The 17929-nt window shown below is 43.6% G+C and overlaps 1 protein-coding gene across 1 annotated transcript in view; it reads left to right on the top strand.

Moving 5' to 3' along the window:
* The window catches only part of LOC126543589 (ionotropic receptor 93a-like), a 33031-nt gene that overhangs the window by 13698 nt on the left and 1404 nt on the right, over nt 1-17929 (top strand). Inside the window, exons 5-6 of the mRNA XM_050190698.3 lie at nt 3854-4071; nt 12018-12301. Of these exons, the coding sequence (XP_050046655.2) occupies nt 3854-4071; nt 12018-12301 (502 nt within the window). The remainder of the gene's footprint in view (nt 1-3853; nt 4072-12017; nt 12302-17929) is intronic.

Here is a 17929-nt window from a genome sequence, read left to right as displayed (position 1 = left end):
ACTCTTATTAACTTTCTACAGCACTAAACTTGGATGTCCTTGAAGCTCTGGAGAATTGAGTGGAGTGTATTGACAGGCTGTTACATACAGGTGTTTTGAATGTCTGTATTGTGTTATTCGTTACTATAGTCATGTTTGCTATGGGTTAAAATAATGGGTTCTCAGTATTCTTTGTGGTTCTGATGAATGGTAATAAATCGAATTGAATGGAATCGAACCCTCATAAATTTCCACTAAACTATAGTATGTGTGAGGAAAATTATAAAAAGTTGGAGTTAACCGCGTTTGCTATGCTGGATGCAGCAAGCATTTTCTCATTTGGTGCAAGCGTCTGCGTCGGATCCAACGTGAAGCAACATAGCTCCATCACGGGCAGAGAGCTTACAGAAATGTTTTAACCCAGTAATGCTTATTACGCTTGCCAATGGCCATACATCCTTTTTTTTTTTTGTGAGGGGGGGGGGGGGGGGAGCTCAAGCGAATATTCATCCTGGTACGCCTTGTGCATCTAATAGTAAATGTGTAAAGCACTGACACGATAAGTTTTAATTCTCGTTTCTTTACGTTAAGCGATGTTTCGAACCTCCTCAAGTCTATAAATATACTGACAGGCACTAAAGCACCTTGAGTAATTTACTGTATTAATCGTTTACAGAAACGATTGTTTTCCCTTCTTGACAGCAAACAAACACTCGCCGAAGTTTGAACAAAACAACTATTCTTTTTGATGTTTCGAGTTCCCTACAAGTGTCTTGTTCACATAAAAGCGAGACAAGTTGTGTCGTGCCTTATGTACATAGTAGATGGTGTAAAGATCTGGTGTATATCTCTGGCAGATTTCCACGTGTCCCATTACCTCAGGTGCAAGAGGCGTCGACTGGATTAATAATGATTCCAGAAGAAGCCGGGACGATAGTGCTTTTTCCCTGTCGATGGCAGTCGCAGAGTTCCAATCAATGTTGTGACCCACGGTAAAGAGTTCTTCAGCTAGTGCGTTCGTGGTGGCGTGTCTCTTAGTTACGTCATTTTGATGCTGCTTGATAATCCGTTTGAAGTTGCCTGTTTCTCCGATGTACGATACGTGACAGTCTCGACAAGGTTTATTATATATCACTCCAGGACAGCCTTCATGTTCCAGTGGGTCTTTCATGTGTACCAGTTGGCTTCTGAATGAGTATGAGGGCAACAAGTTGGCTTCTGAATTACTATGAGGGCACGTGTGTGACTTGTATGTCATAATTCTTTAAAAATTCTTGAAAGCGTTTTGCTTATGCTGGCAGCACATAGGGAATGGGTGCAAGTTTTCATGCGATGAGTCGGTTTGGCTGCGGAACGCTCTGTGGAGCGGCGTTCCTGCTTGCGTAGTACTTGGTGAGGGTAGCCGTTACCAGCGAGATCCCGTTTTACTTTTTTTTTGGATTCCCGTCTTCGGGCGGATTCACCTGAGCAAAGACGTAACTCACGCTTGAACAAGGAGGCCGCCAGACTGTTTCAGTTCCGGTAAGCATGAGGAGGTTGCATCATAAGGTCACCGCACACTGACTTGGTGCTTTTCATGCTATCGTTGCATCTGCCAGATGCGGTTGCAGCCTTAAAAAGCACGCGCAGCATTCTCTTTAATTTGTTGAGTGACGTCATGATACCGAGCCTTGCAGCAGCGCTAATTCCACAAGTTACTTTTTGTGTCATGGCGGCACGGTAATGTCGACAACGCCGGGTCCGAGATTTTGAAACAAGCTTTCGTAATTAATGAAATAACCTTCAGGTGTTTCCCAACCTTTACATGTGGCAACTGTTGTATTACAGATGCGATAAGCGTGTAATGAAAGTGTTTCTAGAACTTCAAAAAGACTAGTCGGTACTCATTTAAAGAAACAGGTAAACGCGCAGGCATTACAAAGTCATGAAGGGCAGCCTACTGCTAGCCTGAAAGAGAAGTGCACAATCTTTGAATTTTTCTGCTGCTGACATATGACGCAGAAGCTTGGAGATTAACATAAAATGCCTTGGAGAATATCAACGCGGATTAGAAAGGGGGTAGCCGACACTAAATTTGAAATTAAATCATAGAAACGAAATGTGACACTACATGTAATGCACAGGGCCTATAGCCGATGTATTATTGGAGTTACTAAATTGGTGGCAAGGGCAATAAAAGCACGGTCGAGGATGGCAGAGAATTAGAAAATTCGAAGACATAGCGTGGTGTCATCTGGTACCAATGGCGAATTGAAGATTGCTAAGAGAGTTGTTCAACCTGCAGTGCGCACAGGTATAGCGATGATTACGATGATTATGATCGACGTGGCGTTCATGACTTTTTAAGCACGGCGTACCTTGCTCGACCTTTCAATTATCAAGGCGCCCACACGACGGGCAAAACAAAGTTGCTTGTAACATTAGCAACAGAATGAGAGAGCTGTCGCCTATTGTTACATTGTGATTTTTTTCATTTCACGTAAACTTGTCAAAACTAGCTAGAACATCTGTGCTTAAGGAAGTCATTGTGGCGTAGAACACTGTTATGGGACGTCCAAACTACAGCGGAAAACAGGCGCGTGGGGTGTCCGGCGGCAGAGGACAGCAGAGAACTAGGTGGTGCAATCAGATTAGAAAATTCGCGGGAACAAATCGAAACATAAGAAGGCCTCTCAAATAATTAAAATTTACTTTTCCCGTCGAACCGCAATCGGTCTTCACGGCCTTAATTTCTCGTTCATCAGGCATAATGTTATTGTAACGCTGGCACGAGAGATTCAATTCCTTTTTCACCTAAGTACGCCACTCCGCAATGGTATGACTCAGTGAAAGAAACGTTTAGTACATGTAGTAGTTGTATTTTCTTCCGTTAGATATTATATGTTTAGGAGGTCCTGCGACTTCTTTTGCCTGTCACCAGATGTAAATGAGTTATTTTACATTGTAATTTGTGAATTTGTTTCTCCTACACATTCTATTATGTATTGCATTCGTATATATATATATATATATATATATATATATATATATATATATATATATATATATATATATATTACTAGGCATACCATATGGCTAGAGCATTGGGAGGATAGTGTTTATGCATTGAAAATATTGTTTCGCAATGTACTGTACTAATATAATCTGTTTCTGTGCGTAAGAAGTTAGCATCCATGTTCCTGCACACCTTCCGAGTTCTGTTTTCGCTGTGTCCTACACTGCAAAATTTTATATTGACAGGTTAAAGTACTTATCAAGAAATATATAAATAAATATAATATGACCAAATAAATCTGAAAACAATTTGCAGAATTAACCCATCTTACGATGCGTGTTGATGGTAATTTGTTTAGCACTGAATTAATGTAGCTGCGTAAAGCATTGCCACTGCCGAAAGGGCATTTCCGGCATTTACTGCAGTGACATTCCTCTTTAGGGCTTTCCCGAGAGCTCTCAGTGCCGTCTAGCCGCGCCACCGCGAAGCCTGCGTGTGGCCTCCGAAACGAATGGCACGGCGGGGCATGCGAGCGCTCAGAAACACGTGATGTGGCAGCTTGGCTCCTCTGTCGCGCTTCTTTCTGGACACGCTGGGCGATCTAGTGGCACTGTCGACAAGTCCGCGCTTAGCCTCTACGACGAAGAGGTGGTCATGTGTTTGTCCCATTGCCATTTACTCCGTGACCCAAGTTAGTCCGGTGGTTGGCTTCGAACTCTGTTCGCTCGGTACGGCAGTCCGATGAGCTGCGCATTCGACCATGGGCTACCCAGTGTAGGCGGGAAAATGTTTAGAGACAAGCACACGTGGTTAGCCCCCAGAAAGTGCATGAACCACCCCAAAAATGGTGACGCAATAATGGATACTTTTCTGTCGCAGCAAAACACGAAAGGGTGACAAGCGTTTCGACCAGGATTCTGCTCGGATCGTGGAGTCTCTTCCTTTTCGTATTGGTGACGTTGTTGAGCAGCCGTCTCGTGAGCACCATGCTTGTGAAGAGCACCGAAGATCACGTGGACACCCTTGACGACGTGCTCAGGTTTCCGAAGCTCAAGATCATTGTGGAAAGAAAGACTGGCTTTGAGGATTTCGTCATGGTGAGCACCCATAAAATAGACGGCTCTTTCTTCTGTGTTCCTATGCACACGATAGTGCTTGCCGAAAGTGAATGGTGCGCAGTGAGCTCTTGCTGCGGATATCTCTTCATATAAGTTAAAAATTAAAGACATTTAGTTCCCTTGCAATGGTGACGGTAAGTAATTTTCAAAAAAATTGTATTGTTACCCTTTTAAAAGCAATCTCAACAACACTGTTGACATAAACAAAAAGCCTGCAAAAAGTCTGGCAGTCTGAATACTAGTATGTTCTTTTAAATTTACGTTTATTTACCGGCCTTTACAACGGTGATACTGAAAATAATGCCGACTTTGAGCCGCGGCACTTGTTATGGTGAGAAGACGTGCCGGCATCGTCAATTTTTGGATAGCGAGCATGACGGTCAAATTTTCGCCTCTGCGTAAAATGTTTCCTTGTTTAACCGAAGACAAATTTTTTATAACCATTGAGGTGCGTCTCAAGAACACGCACTGAGCTTGGTAAAGCAGCTACCAAGCACCAGTCTTGGACCATACGTTTACCTTTAAAAGGCAGCTTAACAATACGTTTAACCTACTGTATCCCGTTTAGTTTATGGAGAAGCGCTTTCAGATTTTATTTGGTTCGTATATGTGCAATACAAAGAAGAAATCAAGCACTAAGAATTGTTGGCCAAGTCATTATTATTATGGCAGTTAAAGGGTTAAGATAAAACCTTTTATAGGATAACAAGAATTTCCGGGGTTCAGATTATGTAAAGTGGATGTTGATCATTACCTCGATCTCATTCCAACAACGTTCCACTATGTAAATACCGTATATTTGCACACGTGATTCAAGCTACCAAGTGTCGCCCATGCTTAAGACGAGGATGTTTGACTTATTAGTGGAACATACTTGGAACAAACTGACAAATGTAATGTAGAAGCACTGGTATGAAACTGCCCCAAAGAAACAGCCGACATTCAATGATATTCGTTCAGTATAGGTCCGACATAATAAAGAGACAGCCTACCGTTTTTCAAGGACCTTCTACTTTGCAGCGTAATAGAAAGCCTACAATTTCGAAGTGTCTAAACGGGCAGTGGCAGAGTAGAAATGTTAAAGTAGAAACGAGCAGTGTAGGCATCTTTAAAGCAGAATATGTTATTCTGAGTTGTATCTCCTTAAAACTCGTTATTGTATCTCCTTAAACCTATTACTGGACGCGTTGGCAGTCTCAAAGGCTACACATGTTTCGGCACTGCGATATTGCATGAAATAAGAACATTCCTCCCTGCGCGGCATGTCTGATTACGTGACGTTACATAGATTGGTACATGACCGGGGTAGTTGGAGAAGTATGGGAGAGGCCTTTGCCCTGCAGTGGGCTGTGTATCAACGTGTATCACATGTTATATTTAGTTCCGTTACGTATGCTGTGCTCAATACCCACTCGAAGCTGAGGAAAGCTGAGGTGAGGAAAATGCACACAGGCCATGAGACACGCGGGATTCATCCCACAAGGCGCACGTATTTTATGCGTTAATACTTAAAACTAAAGTACTTTGTTAAATTAGGGGGAGCTCGCGGTGCTATCGGTGATTTTAAATCAGTTGCCAAGAGTGCAAAAAAAATGTGTAGCGTGGTTTTACAAACAGGGAACGTGGGAATTCAAAAGGAATATTCTGCGTAACAACGCCAAGGGGAGTGTCTTACTATTTGGTGCCCGAGCGGGCTACCTAGCCGCAGAAATATGGCAGAGTAAATATTCGCCACAAGATAACGCATGTGTGTGCTGGAAAATAACTCCAGAAACGGCACGGTACACCAGAAGGCCAAGATATTGATACAGGGAGACCCGAAGTGAGTGTCCACCTTCCGGAAACGTTGGGATTATAAGAGGATTGAAGGAATAACTGGTCAGCGGTCGACATAATTAGGAGGCGATTGTGGGAATTGTGCGAAAAAGCAGGAAAGAAATCAATAGTACCGGTGTCATCGAAAACGTAGGTAAAGGTAAATTATAGTGAAAGAGCTTTTCATTACGATAGCTAACATCGAACTAAGATGGGCAAAAGGCTAGACAGCCATAAATCTATAAAACATTATTAAGTTAATTAAGCAGGCTAGTCGACTACTTGTCCCCGCCCCGGTTCAACAGATATGCCACTAAAAACATCATAATCATCAGCGTCATTCCAGACGATCTAAACTGCCATAAGAGGAGCGCACTCAATCCTGCTTGTCTACAGGCGTTCCACAAGCTCTTCGAAAAAGTAGTTGGATCCTTCACCAGTTAATCTGCCGACTCACCTGAAGGGAGGGCCTTATACGAATTGCTGTTTGAATCTCTGCGCAGTGCTTGCTCGATTTCGATATCAAGACATGAGGATGTTTTGATGGAAAGCAAGACCACACATAGGTAGGCAAAAACTTCTGTAAAAAAGTATCATTTTTATTTATTTATTTATTTCCTCAAAGGTCTCTGTTGAGACATTGCATGAGGTAGTGGGGAGTTAGTGAGAAAGATAGATACGTCGATCTATCTTTGATAGATGTATGTATCTATCATATTGGATAGATAGATAGATAGACAGATAGACAGATAGATAGATAGATAGATAGATAGATAGATAGATAGATAGATAGATAGATAGATAGATAGATAGATAGATAGATAGATAGATAGATAGATAGATAGATAGATAGATAGATAGATAGATAGATAGATAGATAGATAGATAGATCTCCCTTTACCATACTAGGAGTTCATTTCACGCAACGCTATTTTGAGATGGAAACATGTGGCGTGAAGGAGTATGTGCACGGACGTGTCGGTAATTTATGACAAATGCAACAGCATAAACTGAATGATGAGGCCAAACAGTTGAAGGCGAAGCGCTGTTGTTCCAACTGAAGAAATCTCAATGAATTATTTGTAGGCATTGAATAGCTCATCTCTAACGGCTGCGAATTATGCTTGCTTACATTAGGCACATGCGCCGGAACCTGTTCCCACTCTGGACGATGCGTGTCTATAGAAATAAGCTTGTTGTGAATGCAGGTCCCTCTATCGAACATTTATAGCTTCTGAAAATTTGCATGTCAAATTTATCTTGCTTTCTCTTTTCATCAATTTTTGTACTAGGCTCAATTTACTCCGATTTACGTCTTGTATAGTATACAGTCATTATTTCGTTGGCGCTGTTCTTTGCAGAAAAAACTAAGGGAAAAATATTTCCTCTGTATCGGTAAATTACCCATCACTCTTACCACGATGAGACACTTGGCACATTATTTTAGAGCGACGTTGTTTATGGCTAGCTGATTCGTCTGTCCATCGCCTGTACGGCGAAAAATCCTACGGCGCAAGCCCATGCGCATGTGCGAAAAAAGAAGAGAGAAAGAGAGGCGCGCGATTGGCTGCACCAGTAGTGACGTTGTTGCTCTCCGTCGCAGTCGAGCGCGTGCGCAACAATTTCTCTCCGGCTCAGAAATGGGTAGAAAACGCGTCACACGTACTTCTGAAGGGCAGGCAGCTTTCGATCAGCAACACGGCGAGCAGAACCGGGAACGAGCTCGTATAGCCGTGCCGATGCTGAAGCCCGGGGACAAAACGGGCCCGTGCATCCGAGCGTAAGCAGCAACTGCGTACCGAGGATGCGGTAGCTTGCCAAGCAGTCGTTTAGTGAACCGTCGGGATTAACCGAATGATAAACACTGGGGTCACAGGTTTCAGCTTCGGTGGTTAACCATCTGTACAAGGGGCCTGGGTGGTGCTTTCTTCTAATGATTAGGCTATAATTGCGAAACTAACGAGACTACAGTTTTCAAAGACGCATGAGCCGTGTAAAGTGATTTAGTGTTTTGTTTCAGTGTCCTTTCGAGTACCAGACCTGCGGAATCGTTGTCACCCAATTGTATTGTATGCTTTCCGTGATAGGGCATCTTTCCGTAATATTGCGCTCCTTTGTCCTTGTAGTTGCATTATGATCAAGGGAGTGGGGTCAGTACAGGATTGCCAAACAAAAGGAAAGGCCCCCTAGCAACAACAACATCCACAAAGCAGTTGGGACTTGATGGGCAGCTAAGCTATTCCACCCTTATGCATTCTTTAAGTGTCCACCTAGTGCACATCTCCATTTTGTCTTCTGCTGAATTGTGTATTGGCTGCGCGCGCCTCTGTCCTTCTTACTAGTACACCAGCCAAGCCAATCAGAACGTCAGGAGCTGATTAATTGGAAATGCCTACCAGGTGGACACTTACAGAATACCCTCCTCTCCCCCTCCGTCAACTCTTTCAGCCTCACGTACGAAGCCTTCATACGCGAGTTGCAAAAGTATAGGCAAACAATTTTCCAAGATTTCATAACCACTGGAGGAGAACTGAATCTTTCGGGCTAGAGCATAATATGCTGGAATAATTGGGTCAGACAGGAGAATTTTCTCCCTTGTGAAATTAATTAGTAGTCGATTTATTTAAACTTATTTGGCGTTAACTCTCTGGCAATTGACAGTTCTTTTGCCGATAGAGGAGCCTTTATTTCAGCATTACGTTTGATATATTTCGCAATATTTGTCGATGAAGCAGAAAGGCATATGATCCACGCGTTAATAAACGAAACTGTTATTCCGAATTTTCTCTCATTATTTTAAAGCAGACATATTTTTGCGTTACGTATCAAACGTATTGACAAGGCCACGCACAAATGCGTTAGTGTGCACGTCAATTTCTCGCGTAAGTGGTCGCAGTTTTAATTTCTTTTTGTTTGCAGGAAGTCAAGTAAGACAGTTTAACTCATTCCAAGGGGAAGGTTTTGCACAATCAAGCTTCTTAACTGTAGCCTTAAAAAATATATGTTTTGTAAATGTAAACGAGAAACGAAAAGAAAGGCTTGACGAAATGGAATGTCAAGTGATGATGCGCTATGTTGAGTGATTAGGCAAGCAGTCTACAACATGAAATCCATCACGCGATCATTACAATCCGGCTGCTTAGAGAATAAAAATGCAGGTTTTAGTACGGCTTCATTACTACCTTAAACCGTTGTTCCTAGCTTGGGAATAACGTATAAGTTTACGTGCAATTCCGGATAAGGAAACATTTAAAACAAAAGAATACGTCAGATGATCGCACCAAAGCGACTGCTTAGAGAATATAAATGCAGGTTTCATTATTGCTTCATTACGCATTAAAGCATTGTTCCTGTTTTTGGAATACCGTACGTTTTCCTGCAATTCTGGACAAGGGAACATTTGATACGAAACCATTAAAGTGGATTCAGAGCTTTACGTTCCTATATACGACAATGCTTACTTTGTTTCTTTCAATCAATAGCGTAGGGAACAGTTTGGATGACTGCCTCAAAAATGCTCAGCACTAAAATAGAGTTGAATTTTTTTCTTATAATTTAGATGAAAACTGCAGCGTTGTGGAACAGACCGGTAATTGCTAAACGTGGTACGTTCTAAAGCTCGCTTTCTACCTTAATAAAGATAAGTTGTCTTGTTGATCGTGATTATTATTAGGCGCATGCAATATGGTAATGTACAGGGACTGAGTAAGCGGAGCTGGCGACTACCTAGAACCACGCAGGGTGAAGAAAGGGAACTTTCGCTTTTATCGTACAAGTAATACAGATTAGGCAATTTGGCAGATTAGTGAGGTAAGGTTGGTACCTCTTGAACAGGTTGCACTGCCGATCTGTTACTGAAGCGAAGGTCCGGGAGGGTCGTATGTCCCTGCTCATCAGTGTGAGAGATCTAGCTAATTCTTATTTTCCGACGAGACCCCTTTCAGCGCGCAGAAACCACATACATGAAACGAAAAAGAAACACAGGTTCAGACTCTGAACTGAATTTTATAAATGAGAAAATGTTATTTATACATAAAGAAACGATCCGTAGAACCTACATCACAAACGCAGAGAATGGTACAAATCCGCCAGGTTAATTATTTTGTAACTTTGATAAGTGCTATTGATGTCACCTTCTATTAAAGCGCAGCTCTTAGACGTCCGTTCCTACGGCTAGCGGCCACGTCAGCGGCGTAACCGAGCGAACGAGCCCAGCGAAAGATGAAAGTGAACGCGGAGCGCAGCGGGGGATGAAAGTCGCGAGGAGGAAAGCGGAGGAGGAGGTTGCAGCGGAACCGCGAGGCGGAAAGTGAAGGAGGAGGGTTTGGCGCAAGGCTGAGAAGAAAAGCATAGGTAGCATGAAAGTAGGGTGCGTAGTATCGGAGGTCTGTGGGCCGCGCCTGCTGTGAATCGCGCCCGCGCTTCACCAACGCGCTGGCTCCCGCTGGCTCCAGATTAGCGAGGAATTCTCGCCACACTTCGCACCGTTCGCAACATGGCGCACGAGACAAATTGTCCTTGCCAGCCATCATGTCGCGAAATGAAAACACGTTTAGTGTTGGGCTTACATTTTGCATTTGTGTGTATAGAATTTTCCCCTAGGCTTTGACAGAAGCTTCCCCTAACATACGAAAACTGACACCTGATAATTTTGTTAAAGCAATCACTGGTTCATGCCCATGAATACTAGGACAATGTATTATATGCCATGTTTATTGCATATGTGTATAACGTGAGACCATTTTTTTTCTCTTTTCATATTTCGTTCACTAGTGCTTTGCTGTGTGCCTTGTACCTTTGACTTGTGTGCCCCTTTTTTCTGTGTGCGTGGCACCCTGAATTTTGTACCCCACTCCTGCGATAGCCGTCTTAGGGTTGCAGTATGTACCAGCTGTGGTTGCTCAGTGGCTATAGTGTTGGGCTGCTGAGAACGAAATCGCGGGATCGAATCCCGGCCACGGCGGCCGCATTTCGATGGAGGCGAAATGCGCAAACACCCGTGTACTTCGATTTAGGTGCACGTTAAAGAACCCCAGGTGGTCAAAATTTCCGGAGTCCTCCACTACGGCGTGCCTCATAATCAGAAAGTGGTTCTGGTACGTAAAACCCCATAATTTTTTGCAGTGTGTATAAATAAATGAAATAAATAAATAAATAGTAATCGCTGTTGTATATTTTTCCTGTGTGTTCGCGATATAGATTCTAGGTCTCGCTTGTTTACGTCGAAAAGACGTGGTCTCCGTAGTAAAACTTCACTTGGAAGTTGACAGTTGCCTTTGCCTTTTGATATTATGTCCGAGGTTCCTACGTCGTAAAGAACGTGAACCAATCATCAGGCGAGTAAGGCACACGAGCGCTATATAATGGCGCTTGTGCAGCACCAGAATGCAACGGCTGTCAGTTTTTAACTTTAGAAGGCTGTGTCTAGTCAAGAACACTTAAATAATCAGAATTCCTGCCTTTTCCCTCAGCCTTCCTCTCCCTATTCCATTCTCTCAACCCCATCCCGACGTATAGGGCAACAAACAGGAAAAGGCCTATGCCAAATACGAGCCTTTCTTTCCATCTTTATCTTTGTGGAGGAATAGCTCTAGTGGCATAAAATGAGTGACGAGATGATTCTCATTATGTCATTTGCGGGAATGTTAAATTTCTATTGTTGTTGCGTGTTTGTCTATAATCGATGCATTACTTCTTACGCTATTCTTCAGCAATTTCTTAAATGACCTCCATAACCCTTTTAAGAGCCAGTATTCTACCATAGCTTGGAGTGTAATGCACGTATTCAACGCACTTGCTGCTGTGTTGGCATCCCGCGAGCAGGGTGATGCTTCGGAAGGTACAATCATTACGTGCACAAAAGGTACGAATCAAAAGAAGAGTCAAAACTGAAGGTGCTGCGTTTTCTTCGAGCAGCATTCTGCGCTAATAATTGTAAGACTTACACCTTTCTATAAAGCTCCCCCTAGGGATCTACATTCTCTTTTCCTTTAGGTTGCATACTCGCATTTTCCCCTCTCCCAGCTCAGGGTAGCAAAACTGATAATCAAGTCCTGTTACCCTATGCGCGTTTTTCTTTATTTCCCCCCTCTCTCTCTCTTACAATACAGAAACCAAAAACTGCTTTCTTCAAAAAGCTTCAACGCCATGTAGTGCTCGTCCAAGGTTCCATTGTTCCCGGAGCAGTGCTGGATGACGTGTTCGACCGCGTCGAAGGTGGAGGTCACGTGGTCCTGCACGAGCGGCACTTCCAGGACGCCACGCTGGCGGCTCGCTACGCCAGGCGTGGCCATTGCAGTTTCAGGCGAGCACGTCAGAGCCTGTACCTGCAGCCAGTGGGCATGATGCTGAGGAAGGGCCTGAAGCCAGACGTCAAGCGCACCATAAAGACGCAGTACGTAACCCAGAAGCGAGGAAAATGGCTGGAAACGAGGCGCTCCATATTGAAAAACAAAAGGTTTCTTTAGAAGCCAAGTACAACATAACAAAAAGCCATCATCTCTACAAACAAACCCTCCTACGCACCTACTACTTTCAGGTAAAAAATAGAAGCAACTTAATTACAAATATAGCAAACTTAAAAGAGAATACACCCACTTATGAGACGCGCAGCCATGAAAAATGGCTCATACCCTTCTCGAGGACAAATTACGGCCATCAAATGGTCGCAAATACCTTGCCACGGCTAATAAATTCTTGCCTAGAAGCCGGCATTGACATCCATGCCTTGACACCATCGGAGCTCATCTGTCTGGCGAAAACTACCATTTAAATCGCCATGATTCCGTAAAACCATATGCATTCAATGAACGAAATGTAATTTATTTGATGTAACCCACTGTTCTTTACTTTTTTCATTTCTGAAAGTGTTCTTTGCCACCGGTCTGCCAATATGTAAAGGGGGCCAGGGACCACTCAAGCTGCCAAAAAGCAGCTTTTACCTTGGCCCCCTCCATTTGCTTGTAAATGGGCACAAATAAAATGAAATGAAATGAAATGAAAGTTTCACCGTACCTGACTGATTGTGTTACCGCTCAGGAATTCCCGTTCTCGTGGGGCGAGCTGGGTGGCCCTATCTGCGTACGCCACAGAATTCTGGTTTGTGCATGGTGGGTGGGTGGTCCCATGGGCGGACATTCAGGAATTCCCCCTTTTTGTGTGGTGGGGTGGCGGTGCAACTTCAAATGGGGGTGTACTAGAGAATGCAGGGAAGTTTAGCTTGCTTGTGGCGGCTTAACGGGTGCCTCGCCGATTCATGCGAACGCGTGGAATGGTTTGCCGCCGGGGCACGAGGACGTTAGCATACCTTCTCACGTCCGCTCTGCAACGTTCTCTGTATCCGCTTTGCCTCAGGTATGAAGATACGCGTTGTGTTTTCAGTTTCTGGGGGGGGGGGGAGCAAGTAGTGAAGAAAGAAACATTGGGTACAGTGAATATTTGTACGTTGAGTGAACATCTAAAGTGCAAGCACAGAAAGCCTCTAGTAAAAAAAAACGAAACCATTTATTAATCCGCTTGAAATCGTTGGCCTTGATTGTTCTTTATTACGTTACGTACTACGGCATCAGGCTTTAAATATCAAAGCACCATTTGAGTCCTAATCAGGTATTATTCATTGACTTGCTGGTTCGTTCAAGGCATTTCAGTGACGTGCAAGGTTTCCCGTATAAGTCTGACACGCATCGGTGCCATTACCATTGCCTAAAGCCTGACCATAGCAGTCGCTTTTCGACATTGTTTCTTGAACTACAAAGTCTTTATTATAACGAAACTTTGCAAAATGGTGGTGCACAATACTTACAAACATGTGTTGCTATTGATCTTTGTTTTATTTTCATCTTGATTCACTGTAAGACCGTTACTGCATTTCCTGCAAACACATATATCGCACAACAAACAGCACGCTTTATTTTGTGTGCGAATAACAGTTAATAATGAAGCAGGTTTTAGAATAAATTTGTACGAGGTACCGTTGTCTCATTTACTCTGCGCGGCAAATTTCTCCACAGTTACAAAAAATTAAAAAGGAAACGCTCATCTCAACCATTACCTTCATGCTGCTTCCTGATGTGTTAATTATTACCGCGTCTTCCCGAACATACTATACGGGTTACACAAGCTCAAAAGCTGTAATTTCGCGGGGTGCCCACATCTATGGGGGCGGACTATGGATAATTTTATTCGTAATATGGGAGGCGCGCTTGAAGATAAAGAGGTCAGACGGCGCCTGCGTACTTTTGCCGTGCTAAATCACAAATCAAGATAAGCTCCGCAGTGGACCTTGTTGCGCAAAAACAATTTTTCTGGCTCCTTCTGGCAGTTCTGGATATTCTTAGGGGGTAGAAGTATACACCCTAAAATATAAAACACCGTGACAATATGTGAGCGAATGCTGCACCTTCATAGATTTTTGAAGCTCGATGTAGTCCAGCATGCGTAAGAACTTCAGATTCTGAAGGCGATGAAGATGTTATGGAGCCGTTCGTCAAATGTGACATTACTGACGCTTTTTTTTTTCTAGCAGCCCCTGTGAGAGTGATTTTGACGACATTTAGTATTGACTCCTATGTGCAGGCAATAAATGACCTAAGCTTTTACTGGTTAACATAAATGTATACCCCACTGGTTGCATACAAACTATATCACCTCGTTTATGTCGTAGTTGATCGCTGTTTACTAGCGAAGAAAACCTTTTTATATGAAGCCCAAATCCGTCCCAGTGGACTGTGTACCGGGGGTGGACTATAAACTGGAAAATACGGCATTTCTTGTTTTGCTGAATAAGCAGTTGCGTGAAACTGTGAAACAAGCATTACCGCATTGTGCCATCGCCAAAGTTAAGGCGGAGTCCAACTGTTGAATATGCAGTTCCTGTATTTCTCTTTGTCATTTGCATAGCCCCCCCGCTATTTTTAATGCGCAGTAGCAAGAAAAGTGTACGAAGCGCACATTCACTACTGCGTATTTTGAGGATGTCTGTCCCGCTGCGCCAGAAAATAAAAACTTCAGAGATTGCACAACGTTCGACACTGCCGCACATAAACGTAATTACAGCGTACGCTTTGGCACGTTGTCATTTTGGTGTAGGGGAAATTGTGGTTAGCTCAATGGAAACACGTACACTGAAGATGGATGGCTCAAGTGTTTGTCCTTTCAATCTGAACAGTGTGTTCGTCGGCACGCCCTAATGGGCCTACCACGCCCTTGTTCTGTGGTAACTCTGGAAAGCATGCAGCAATACTCAGTTTAACAGGTAAAGCCACACTAAAGGAGCCTATTAATTTTGGATATGCCGGATTCCTTGTTTAATTTGCGAGACTTCATAACGCTACACGTAAGGCTAGATTGGTATATGATTTCCTTTATACTAATAATCAATTCGCTTAGTGAAAAGGAAGCACTTCTTTGTGGAGGGACGGCGAAGAATTCGTCCTTCCCATCCTTCTGTCGAATAGACAAGCGTAGACTCAGAGGTACATTTCTCTACGCGCGACATATCAGCTCTCGTGTCTTGCTTTACGTGGCACTGATAGCGTGTTTAGTAGACTGAGTCATAAGAGATGTACGGGCCTTTTTTGCATATGGGATGCCGTATAACAATTTCGCGTGCCACGTGGCTTCGACAGGTATGACCTCGAATGTGTGCACCGTGTACGCCTGAATGTGAGTAGTAAAAATACTCGCTATTCGAAAACTAAGCACATGAGATTACCACTGTGCTCTGTCTCCAATCTACTGGAACACATGGTATGTTTATATTGCTTTTGCAGCCGGTTCACATTGAAATAAGGTACTTGAATCGTAAACAGCGGCATGTGCTTAGCACGTGGACTCGCGCGGCTTGTGCGCTAAGCGCGAAGGAGGCGCTCTTGAATTTGCTGAAGGATATTTGCCTCAAAGAGACACTTTAACAAGTCGTTGTGTTACGTGCCGTACTATGTTTTCCGGATGTTGCGACTCTGTGAAGTGCACTGGATTGCATTATCATGATTTCCACTTGGAGTAGAATGCTAGACGTGCCGCCAGGCAGGCCTCTGCAAGATTCATTAAAGAGCACCCGCCCCCTCCCCCTTTTTCGCTGATCACACTGCAAAGACTTATTTCATCCCGACCAAAAGAAATGTTTCTGTCATGTTATAAACCGCAGGAAGTAAGAGAACGAGAGAGAAAAATATGCATGTGTCATCCGTAGCTTCAGCGCTGATTCGCTCCCGTCTTAGCAAAACACTCTGTAAGCGTGAGCTATTCTTAAACCATCTTAGCCCTAATTTTCCCCATGATGTGAAATTTTTGTACTATTTGCATTACAATGACAAAAAAAAACAGAGGCGAATAAAGTAGGAAATCCTACTTAAGTTTTTTTTCTTCTGTCAATTGACGATATTTCCTACGAAGTGTAAGAAACCCAAATTGTTGTAAAGAACACGGCTCTTAAGACTTCTTAATTCAGAATCATAATGATTTAAAACATTGTGTCAGATTATTTTACTTCACTTCTTGCGCCACTCAGTACAGTTTATAGCGCCACGCAGTAGCCTTCAGCATGATCCGACGCATGAAAATTTGTCAAATATTAGGGAGTGGCATAGTTATTTATTGCGCAAGGTCAACAACTTATGTATTTGGAATTGCTGGCTCACAATTCTGAGAATAGTTTTCGACATGGCGCGCGAAACGGTATGATTCCTACGGAAATCATTGGATCAGGTTTAGCTAGGTTTCGTATCTCGCTATGGCTCCATAATTAGCTGAACGTTTCTTTTTATCGCACGTGAGAACAAAGAAATCACGAGCACTTGTGCGGGCTGGTAAAGGCTTCTTTGATAGAGTTGAGAAATAAGGTAGCTAACAGTTTATTTCAATGTGTAATGCAAGAGACGTCGCCACAGTCACGCGAGGCAACTGCACTTTCCTAACTAGCATGCATGCCACCGGTACCCTGATACTAAGCAATAACCAGCTTCCACTGCACTCATCTTAGTAGCAGTGGTGTAACAGCCATTCGAACTTTCGGCGAAAATCTTGGCACAGGCGAATACCTGATGTGGCGCCGCGATAAGCACTTTTTGCGCGATGTCTCAATATTAGCTTAAACTGTAGACAAATGCAGCAAAGCCGGCTTTATGCTTACTAATGCGACAAGAAGATGAATCCTACCAGGCTAGTTTCATTTATTTTTAACAGAATTTATTTCTCTTTACGCGGTGTAAAGCCACTTCTATTATTCTGACTTGAAACAAGGCGTGTGTTCGCATGCTCGCTGCGCTCCAAGCAATGTAAAATGGAGATCGTAGAACCGGGACGCATACGGAAGATCGTAGCCTATAGGACATGCACAAGTAAACTGGCGTTACAGGGAATACGTCCAGAGGTTTCCTTATTTCCGACGTGGAAAGCCTCTTCTGCATAAGTGTTTATTGGGCCACGTGAAAACCGTTGAAGTTGCGACCACAACATCCACCATTCCGGGCGTGCAGGATTGCAAGGAAAGGTCTTGCAATACCAAATGATAGCAACAACGCCGTTAAGAGCTAGCTCCCCCAGGATCATGTCCGTGTGCAGACACAAACTACCCACACGTTAGCAGATCCCCAAAATAGTGCAGTGCCAGGTGGACCCGCAGCGGAGGTGCAGTTTGTCATATTAAGGACCTTAAATACACAGCAAGGTCATCCTTCTTCACAGAGGGGAAGAACACTGAGTGTTTAGCCATGGTTTGCTAGCCTCTACGTCTTTCCCTCTGTCTTTCCTCCTCCTTCCCCAGCCAGTGATAGAGCAAACGTATTACGAGATATCCCAAAGTCGCACCGCCAACAACTATGCTAAACAATGTGCGACGGAACCTTATCCAAAACAGCTTTTTGATCCGAGAATCTCTTCAAACGAGTTCCGCGACACCGTAGTGCGGGAATACGGAACTGTACAACAGGCCGCAAAAGCAAGACTACACGGCGTTGGAATACGGGAACCTCCGTCAGAGAGGAAAACAGCCAATGGAAGATCGATATCTTCCGCTATATCC

This window comes from Dermacentor andersoni, chromosome 10, assembly GCF_023375885.2.
Source record: "Dermacentor andersoni chromosome 10, qqDerAnde1_hic_scaffold, whole genome shotgun sequence".
Lineage (NCBI taxonomy): Eukaryota > Metazoa > Arthropoda > Arachnida > Ixodida > Ixodidae > Dermacentor > Dermacentor andersoni.
Note: the sequence above shows the minus strand (reverse complement) of the source record. Positions and strands in the feature narration are given on the sequence as shown.